Raw genomic sequence first — 10,721 nt, 5'->3', positions numbered from 1 at the left:
TCTATGAGGTAAATGTGTTTATATGTTTGAGGAGTACACACCACACTGTGTCTGTCTCTTTGGGAGAGGGGCGGCGAGCAGACCGGTCACTGAAGAGCACAACCAGCCAGTTGTTTAGGAATATTAATGTGCTGTGCGGTGGGAGAAGCAGGGACACATTAAAAAGCCAGGTGATGAATGCAAGGTCTTTATATATATTTCTTCAGCACAGTTGCAACCACATATTCATAGAGCACTGCAGTACAAAATAAAATGGAACACAGACGCACTTGATGATGCTGTACGAAGTGATATGAGGTTATGACGGCAAGTGGATTCCCTTTTGATAATGCGCGCCTTCATTTCTCAGTCTGATTTAGTGCACCACGTAGAGTACAGAGACACTTCAAAGCTTCAGCAAACTTAAAAAAAAAGAGAAACGGAGCAATAAATACTGTACAACACCATATATGTAATACTAGATTCAGAAATCACAAAAGATCATGCTTTATCTCAACAGACCTCCCTTTACGACAACACCATCCACAAACATGAGTACATTTTGATATATCTTTTTTTATATATGTATATTTATATATACTTTAAATAAAGTGCATTCCTTTAGAACAGGTGGTTCCAAAATGTAAATGCCAGTTTGCATGTACACACCTTGAAGCAGAATTTCCTGAAATAGGTTTGGAGCGAAAACACCCAAGTAGAATTAGACTGGATAGAAGAGGCTAGTCCAGAATCTTTTTTAAGCCTTATAAATGTTTAGGCTAAACTATGAAAGTCCCATTTCATGACCACACAGTAATGCTGGATTGGGAATGTCCCTTCTATCCAATCCAGTTTTGTACTCAAAGACCCAAAGCCAACAGCTTTAAACAGCAATGACATCACTCTACCGTGCACAGTGCATTCGGTTGTTAGGGATACGATTTGTGTTTGAACACATTATCTTTTCATCAATTCCAATCTGGATTATGTACCCGATATTCTACTAATCCTGACCTCAATGTGCCCTTGTGCTGGTTCCAATAGTGCTCCACTGTTGAGGTAAATGAACAAATCGGTTTAGCCTGGTAAATTAGTACCCCTGAGAACATCGTGTGAGCACAATCTAGTCATTGTCCAAGGTAAATGTACCTACGTCTGCACTGAAGAGAGTTGGGAGGCTGGACTCGCACAGGCACCAATAGACTTTTGCGGAAATCTTTGGCACCCAGCTTAAACTGTTTATCTTCCTGGCTAATGTGGAAACACATTAAATCATTCCAGTGCTGCTCCCATCCTGGTTCTGCTTAAGGGTTATTCTCAGAATGTGTGCTAACAAGCTTGACAATGACAGCAGAATGTTTCAGATCCTATTAGCTTACCTCTCTGGTTAAAATCCCACATTCTTCTAACATTACAGGTCCCCCCCACCCCCACTGATGTACAAAAATGTACATTACTGACAATGCATGTGGCGTATTTTGGGTCTACTGATGTCCTGATGTCTCGTTCCTCTTTACTGCTCATGTCAACCTGACAGATTTCCTATTGTAGCAGCATCACTGGGATGTTAACAATGATTCTTGAAGTAAAACCAGTCCATATTTGTTTCTGTTTGTGAAACCTAAACAAGCACAAATTGGGGTGATTTACGATTGTCCATAAAGAGCCTTTGTGAATATTTTGAAAGAAGCCAGTGGGTATTCTTCATGCTTACACACATCCAGAAGAGGGAAGTGAATATGCAGGGAGGGAGAGCGCTTGATGACAGATGTGTAACAGGCTGGTAAGCGATGGGAGAACGATGCATTGGATGTATGTGAGTTCTTGCAGATGAAACAGTCCAGATGAGCAGGTATCAGGACGCTGCGCCAAAGCCTAAGATAAGATGCCAAACTTCACCAATATTCCTAAACCCTGCAACGCTCCCACCCACAAATGTGCACTTCTCTCTCAAGTCAACGCATGGAACACGTGTTTCGATGGATCTCCGCTCTCCCCTCTGAGTAAAGTGGTAGTTTTGGATGATGTCCCTCAATACTCCCTGGCCTCCTCCAGTTCGTTCATGAACACGTCTTCATGCGGGTTTTCAGGGCACTTCAGTCCGTTATTGGGTGGTCGAACGGCGTGGAAGCGACTCCAGTCTCCCTTGCACAGGATCCAGGGCAGCACGTCAACTTTGAAGTGGAGCTCAGGCGAGAACTCGGTACTGATGAGGTTAGGTGTGCCTGCACCTTTCCCCCGCGTGATCAGCTGCCCACGCTCGCTGTAGCAACAATGCTGGGCTGCAAGAGTAGACGAGTCACTGGAAAGCGTGGAGCGGATGCAGTTGCGTGCTGATGGCTTGTAGATGTCCAGACGCTCCTTGGGGCTGCTTGCATCCCGCCAACGGAACTGCCGGCCGTGGGTCTCATCATAGAGGCTGACCACGGTGTACGCCACCTCAGAGGGGTAGGTGCAGGGGCAGCTGGGTAGCTCAGACATGACCTGATGGAGGTACCTCTGCAGGAACTCGCTTTTACAATTGAGCCACTTCTCACAGCTGTCCACATCTTTAGGAAAGAGGGGAAAAAATCGGATTCAAAGTTATTCTAAAGTTCCTTTTCTAACTGTATTTGATCAAGGCCCTTTTCCTACATCTCTGTTAATATTGGATAATGAAACACCTCCCCTCAGTATCCTGGCTGTAGTTAGTTGAGTAAGTACCATGAAAGGAAAATTGGATTTTTTAGATAGAAGGCAAGAGAACCGACCTGTCCCAAATGGCTCCGTGCCGTTCTCCATCTCAAACGGAAAAGGTTCCACCACAGTGTTGACATCACCTAAAGGAAGAGAGTATTACGGGATCAAGAACCAACAAGGAAGCAGAAAATCATCACATATAATCTCAGTCCCCGGTGTTTTAATCTCACCTGGGCAAGGCTCCAGGTCACACTTAGAGGCTTCAGTCAGCGTGCACGAGTAGCCGCAGGACCTGGTTCTCTTTTTCTCGCCGTGTCCACATGTGACTGAACAAGGAGACCAGGGTGTCCACTCATCTGTCTCCTTTTCTGTGGCAAAAAAAAAGAAGCAAAACTGAATTTATGGAATTTTGAATGCAGCATCACAAACGTTCACCAGATTAGTTTTGTTTTTAAAAGCTGTAAACCATTCCGTGAAGTTGCGAGGGAACCTAAACGTTACTGTACAGTTACATGAGAACTTCATCATGCTTCTGACAGCAGATTGGACACACAAGATGAACTCTAACCAGCAAAATAACAGGACACATCTTCAAAGCTTCCATTTTAGTGTCAAAGCTAGCGTCAGCAGACTAATCAAAAAGGGCTTTTTCAAACGTCAAGCCTTTCCCAGTCAAAATAAAAGCTAATGTTCTCTGGGTCTGTCCTTTCTCATGCAAACCCATATCCTTTATAACAAGGCTCCAGTAAAATTAGAGAGGGAGGCTGCGCTGTGGCTGCCTGCCTCCACATCATGTTTCCTTGTGGTGTTAATAGTGTTCCAAACAAGTTGGTCTTGATTAAAGGCGCAGTGGGTGCAGAAATACCCGCTTGGGTGTAGAGAGCACCCAATTTCCCTCTGTGGGTGCTGCCAACTCCTCATGAGGCCATTTGAGCATAAGGTCACAGGAGAGTCTTAATTACAGAAGCAGCCGAGGCAGATGACCTTGATTTATGTGCAACAAGTCTTTAGATGCAACCACTTAACAGGCATTGTTGCTCTCTGTTTGGTTTTCTAAATTCATATCATTTAGGCCAGCATTTATTTATTTATTTGACAGGGAGAAGGTCAGGAAGTGCATGCTTGTCAAGGTATGACACCTGTTACGACATGTAAAAGTTGCCCTATAACAGGAGCTTGATTTGTGCAATAAGCTTAAAAAACCTCAAAAATAAACAGATCAACCATGCACACATCTGTGAGACAGATTAAACCTCTTAAACCATCAAGCCTAATCTACAGTAGGAAGTTCACACACTGACCTACCCACTGCCCAACCCATCAGATGTCTCCTTTTCCATCTTCCTTCCCTCTCATTCGCTATTTACACCTTGCTCTTCCTCTCTCATTATTTACTATTTTTACCACTCAGCGGCTCTGCAAGCTCAGCCACATTTTTCCCACCAAAGGAACGCAAAATTAAAGGGGGGAGGGGCATAAAAGTTATGCAGAGCCATGAAAGCCCCAGAAATTTTTGAACTGGCACAACAGGCTGAGCCACAGAGGGCCGCCAGGGTCTGGGGGGGCCCAAGGGGTCCCAAGGAAGGATAAAAGGACCCGCCAAATGGACGCTGTCATTTTGCGTTCCCAATCTGCCCTCTAATTGTCCACAAGCAGAGGACTGTTTTGTCCAAGGGAACAGTGCCGGCCTCACGCTGCCATTAGCGAGCGCATTGGACCCATCTTCAAAAGGCAGGCCTCTGCGACCAACACGACCAGTGTCGACTTCAAAGGGCCCAGAACCACAATGTCCTGACGGTCGACTGCTCATGCTGCCTCGCACGCTGGCATCGTTCGGTTCTCCCTGACTGTGAAGACAGCAATCATGTGCCATTCCTAAACAAGTCTTTTGTTCACTTTCAATTGTCCAATCTGACTCTCCGTCTGATATTCCCATTTTCTCGAGAAAAATTCACAAGCTGTTTTTCTCCACACTTCCCATTTCCTGTTTTTTGATAAACGCCGCCGTACATGTGAATTTAAAGCCAGGATATGAGTTGAGTAGCTGTACGAACAGAGGGAATGTATCTCTTGGCCAAGCTTACCATAGTAACTCTGCACTGGATCCCATCCTTCGTTCCAGTGCGTATCCCAGTCTCCACCTACTCCGCTGAGTATATGTTCCTCGCTGCCGTAATCTATCAAGTAATCTTCCTCCTCTTCCTCACCGGTTTCCTCCCCTCCCGACCGGCTGTTGCTGTCCTCACCAGAGTCTGCGTCAGTGTAAGTCCAGAAAAGGGGCCAGAAAAGCTTCTTGCCTCCGAGCCAGTCTACTGTAGAAGAAGGGGAGGAGGACGAAGGTAGCCATTCATTCTCCTTGGCCAGATCCATCTCCACTTCCATTTGAGGGTCGTCCACCACTTCAATGGTCACCTGTGATGAAAACACCAGTCAATAAACCTAAAGTAACCAGTGAGCACACAAAATAGACATCAACACGATTGTGCTTTTGAAAATGTCATATGTCAGAGTTTTCCTTGATTTAGCTCGTTGGATCTAAATCAGCCAGCCAGGCATGGGAATGTGCATTCAGCCAAGCGCACGATCCTCTCAGGGAGACAATGTGAGCATTTATCAGGGATAACCACTTCTCATTACTTCTATATGACTCATCCTAGATGCTGCAGTACTTTCAAGGGACCACAGACTAATGTGAAGAGCAGGCAAAAAGAAAACTATAGACAATCCTTTTAACATCGGCTTGTGTGAATCTGTTTTTTCAGGAGGGAAAGGAACACGATGAATTTAAATGACCACAGTATAGCCTTGGAATGAACGTCTAGTATCAGGGCATAGGCTGACCCCCTGACGTGCCTCTAATTACATCCTGATTACCACGGCACATACGTGAAAAAGTGCTGATACCACATTCCAAAGTTTTTGTTTCTCTCCTGGCTCACCTGTATGTTTGGATTCTGTGAGTTGATGTCAGCATTGGCCAGGTCTGGAAAGTTCTTGAAATCCAAAATGAACGGTTTGGTTTCCTCCTCAGGTTCCGGTTTGGGAAGAATACTAACGGATCGGTGCTGGGACCACCTCCTCTGGTGACTGTGGGGCTCAGGTAGGAGACTCTGAACCTGGTTCTGCTGTTCCAGAGTTTCTGGGACGTACTGAACTCCGCCGCCATGAATAAGATGGCCATGAACCTATATGACAACAGAGGTTTAAACAATAATCTTTAACCATATATGTATAAAGGAAATGTTTGTCAGAAAATGCCGCAGATGCTATGTCCCCGCAAATATCTTAAAAAACAACAGACATTTACAGGCCAGGAATTATTCTTCAACTAATAATCACTTATAAGATTTCACTGATGAGTTTAAAAACAAGAAGTGCTTTATTTGTGGGAAGAATCCTTGAAACTACATTCCACTTTGTAGCTTGCTCAGCAAAAAAAAAAAAAAAAAAAAACCCTCCGAGGCATCCGACTATCAAGCCAAGTGACCAACGAGCCTTCATTCATTTCTTTGTTTTTTTTCCCACAACTGTCATGGCATCTAGGCTGTGCACAAAGAGGGGCCTGTGCCAGAGGGATCCTCTTTTAGCTTTAATGAGAGGGCTTGGGAGGCATGGGACCCCTGGGCTGGTACGAGCGTGTCTGATACTGCTGCTTTGCCGCCACTGTGGCCACCACTTAATTTGACCTTTCAAATTTTACAGTTTCTGAAAAGGAGAGACGGAAATGTTTCTCTTTGAAATGAATGCTCGGTGAGGAATTGGAGGTCACCGACAGCGGTTGGTTGGTTGTGTGGTTATGCAGTACATGTATATGTAGTACACATATATATATTTATACAGTATATATATACTGTATATATATGCTTTTCCATGTCAAACTATAACCAATTTTATGTAAATAAAAAAAATCCTTCAATTAACTTTGATGCATCTTTTTATCTCATCTACCAGCTTGAATTACCATAACTGATCCAAGCAATAATGAACTGGACTGAGATACTTGACCTTTGCCAGTTTGTGGTCTGCTCTGTTGCAGTTGGAGGGTTAAAGAGGAGTGGAAATGCCTGAATTAATGACCCAACGGTCAATGATTTATAGTTATGGCCTCGCGAACAGGGTGTACTTTTCACTGACTGCCTGTGATTGTCCCATAAAGAAGCTATGCGGTCGGTCAAATTCAAGCATGTGAACGTATTATGCCTGTTTTGAGGAGAGGCCTGTCAAGCTTGAAAAATGGCACATGAAGAGAAGTTGGCCCCCTCCTCAAATAACTGTAAACCGGTGGTGACAAATGGATAACATTTTTACTCTGTGTAATTTTAGCCATTATAAACACTGAAAATAAATTTAACATAGTTTGCAGTAACTCAAAACTGTCCACAATTACACGTGTTTTGTTAAGAAAAAGTTAGAGCCTTTTCTAAAACAGAATAATCTAAAATTCAAACATCAATGTCACGGACTATTGATTCTGATTGATAAACTGAGGGGATAATCACTGCAGTAATGGCTGATTTGGGTCTCTGTGTTCTTGCACACGTGGACTGAAATTGACCCCAAGATTTGACGGCAGAAGTCCCCCATCGCTTCTCCACATGGAGCTGTGAACGTCTCGCAGCCAAACCTGACCTGCGCTAGCATTCCCTGCGACTTACCAACTTTCACACTCGTGCCCTAATAGGTACACACTCATTCAGAGCCAGGAGATCCGTAGCCACAAAGGAGACCACATACTTTAACACCCTGCTCATCTGATCTTGTTACACATCTGGATCCTCAATTTTTTTTCCACTCTGTACATCACTCCCACTCCTCTCTGATCCTGCCTTCCTCCTCCTCCTCTGTGTCGTGAGGCTCTTCCGATCAAAGGCCCGGTGGCTGATGCCATGCAGTGAGTTTAACAGGCTGCGTGGTGTAGGTGCGGTGGGGGACCGGGTCTGGAAATGTACTTTTCTCCGCTCACACACACATTCAATCTAGCTGTCATTCGACTAGAACGACCGATTGTGCTACTGTCTTTGCTACCGCCCGTGGTGACACACTTTAGGTTAGAGAGTGGTTGGGGGACAGCGGAGGCTGAGGTGAGGGGCAGGGATGGCATCCGGTGGGGTTGGGGGAGGGCTGGCTGGGAAGGCAGGCAGTGAGGCAGCCCTGATTTATGTGCTCCCAGATATCAAAGGCCTATGCACTTAGCTGTTTCCAAACCATTACAGATGAACAATAAACTATGGACACTCTTTGATCGCCATCTTTCGTAAACAGGACAACAAATGCATGCCTGGTGGAATTAGGATCAGGTTGTGGAGGTTGGGCACGCAAAACAGAGAGGGCAAAGAGGTCACGATATTTGGAAAAGAGGCCACTCCAACACAACCCCCACCTTTCTTCTCTTCTTCATTGGAGACAAGCAAAAACAGGAAATTCCACATTAACACAAAAAGAGCCAGTGTAAACAATCAGATGAATGACACTTGACCTGAGCTCTAGTGAGAGATGTCGAGGGTTCGCCTTATTCTGATTACATAAGCATGTTGTTGCCGGGCACCCCCTTTGCCGAGCCTTTCCTCCACCTCCTTCTTTTTAATATGCTGATACCTCATCTTTATCTACCACTCTTACGCGCACAGCCAGCGAATCAGAAAGATTTTACCGTCGCTCCTTTACCCTCCCCTCTTGCCTTTTTGCCCGGGCAGAGGACGATGATGAGAAAGAGAATATGACTCCCAATAGGACGGCTACATGAGGCCACACAAGAAGGAGAGCTCAAAGGCAAAAACTGAGCCCCAACACAAACACACACAAACAAACTTTGATATCCAAATACATCTGTGCGTAACACAAACATTCGCGTATACACACCACAATGGACTGCACAGAGCGGAGGAGGTGAGCGCGCCTGCGATGACAGACCTTACTATACATGGAGACACAACAAAAGAGTGCCGGATCAGGCAACTTTATTGAGTGGCATCAAAACACCTCACAGTTGTTTAACGTGCTTGCTTATAGCATTAGACGCAGCACACATAAAGTGTAGAGTTATGGGAGTAAAGGTAATATGCTGTAAAATAACAGATGACTGTAGGGTCCTTTACTTTAGCACCTGCCCTGTATGATGTTCTGCCCCAAATCCTGAGGTATCTGCTCCAGGATGGAACGGACAGGTGGTAAAGTGTAAATGTTCCGCCACTATTTATTTCTGCGATCATTTACCTCCGCCTTTAACGGTGGTCAGTATAGTTTTCTTTCTATATTTGGGGTTTTCTTTATGGTGTCAAGTCACCTGTGCAGACGGCATGGTTATCTGAAGACAGCACAAACCGCCACACTGCGCCATCGTGCACCCAGCTCCGGTGCCACGATGTGTGCCAAAAGATTTGTATAAAGTTCAAAGCTGAGTCACATACACCCTTATATCTGCAGTATAGACTCTGCATCACAAGATATTGGTCAAGATTTGAAGCAGTGTTGGATTAGAGGGAAGTTTCCCAAGCAATTCTGCATTTTTCTCTACACGGTTTCATCTATTCTATTGACACATTAAAGGTTCCAACTGAATTATAATTTCACAACTATCAACCCCTCTGTCTTCCACACATTAGATTATTCAACCCATTAATTCAAGATGGTACTAGATTGTTCCTCTCTGTTGGTCAATACTGAAGCTCCCTGACTATAATCATTATTCTGGCATCAGTTTAAATCAGTGGACCACAAGTTCAATTAATTCAGTCATTTCTATTGATGATGCACAATTTCCTGCTTAACTCTACTTCCAAAGCATATTTGCTTTTAATCTGTAATTTTTACAGGAGTTTCAGCGTTTTCAGTTATTAAAGTTAATTAAAATAACTGTGTGTTATGAAAAATAATAGTTAGGATGATTCAGGCTTAACAGTAAAGCACTGACGTATATAATTTAGAAGATCTACATGGGAAACCTGCGTGCGACACTAAAGGACGGAGTTTTTAAAACCATAAATGAGTAAAGTTCGCCAACTCACCTTATGGCCAACACTCTTGTGTCTGGTTGGAAACCCGGTCCCCAAACTAACCACGAGTATCGACCAGATCACGAGCAGCATCTCGAGCTCTTGTCGCATCTTCGGGACTTCAAAAGTTTCTTTCAGAGACTTTTTCTGCGAGCCTTCAGCCTGAATCGGCTTGTGGCGGCTGCTGCGGCGAGGATCCTTTAGGTTTTATAGGCGATGATGACTGAATAAATGAACTCTTTTCGCCCTGGTCGTCTTGGAAAAGTCGCACTTTATGATGATGCGCACCGGCGGCTCGAGGTGTCTCGCGCGCTATCCATATCTGGCACCAGCGCCTCGTGCAGCAACTGTCAGTCCGTGTGGCGGCTCGAGCTCGACGCCTCTTTGACCCATAAAAACACAGTCGGGGGAGCTTTTTAAGCACCAGAAAGATGTCGGAAAACCCACGCAGAGCCTCCCCGTCCGCACCGGCGCTCGCTTATTCGACTAGTTAAAAACTGTGAGTCATACCGCGGTGGGTGGGTGCTTTCTTCCAATACATTGACATCTGGAGTTCATCGCATACCGCGAATTAGTTTCTTTGCTACCCGTCTGATGATGTTAATCCATAATCCAGCGCTCATCCGCCGGTGCGAATGTGCGGAAGTGCGTGCGTTTGTGTGCGCACAGCCCAGCCAACCGGTTTCGTTTAACTTGCCTTTTTACGCACGCATTCAGAGACTTGATGCTGAAGGGGAGTTGGGGGTGGGAAGCTTATTGCTCACAGCTGTGTGGAGGGGGTGCTCTGGGCCCCTGAGGTTCTTGATAAGGTACAAGGTTTAGTTTACACAAAACCTGCAAATAGGCTTCATAGGCAGCGCACGGAGCGGACATTCACTCCCCGAGAAGAGCCAAGGTATTCAAGTCCTTGGACGAGACCTCCACTTCGAAGTAAGATGGGTTTCTCCTGCGATGACAATCTCCTAAAACCACATATAATTCTCCTTAAAAATGTTTTCTGAATCCTGGAGTCTTAAGTCATTACGCAACGGGTCTATTCAGAAGAATATAATGCTGAGGAGCAAATGACTG

General features: G+C 45.0%; 1 protein-coding gene across 1 annotated transcript; it reads right to left on the bottom strand.

The window, feature by feature from the left end:
- Positions 1-234: 234 nt before the first annotated feature.
- On the bottom strand, positions 235-10,342 carry ism2b (isthmin 2b). Its single transcript, XM_003971512.3, has 6 exons — positions 9,663-10,342; positions 5,598-5,843; positions 4,743-5,070; positions 2,889-3,026; positions 2,730-2,798; positions 235-2,528 (listed from the first exon to the last, which is right to left on the bottom strand). The coding sequence occupies exons 1-6, from the start codon at positions 9,759-9,761 to the stop codon at positions 2,011-2,013; spliced, it is 1,398 nt and encodes a 465-aa protein (XP_003971561.1). The 5' UTR covers positions 9,762-10,342; the 3' UTR covers positions 235-2,010.
- Between the last annotated feature and the right edge of the window lie 379 nt (positions 10,343-10,721).

This window comes from Takifugu rubripes, chromosome 16 (genome assembly GCF_901000725.2).
Source record: "Takifugu rubripes chromosome 16, fTakRub1.2, whole genome shotgun sequence".
Classification (NCBI taxonomy): Eukaryota; Metazoa; Chordata; class Actinopteri; order Tetraodontiformes; family Tetraodontidae; genus Takifugu; species Takifugu rubripes.
This window is presented reverse-complemented; position numbering and strand designations above follow the sequence as displayed.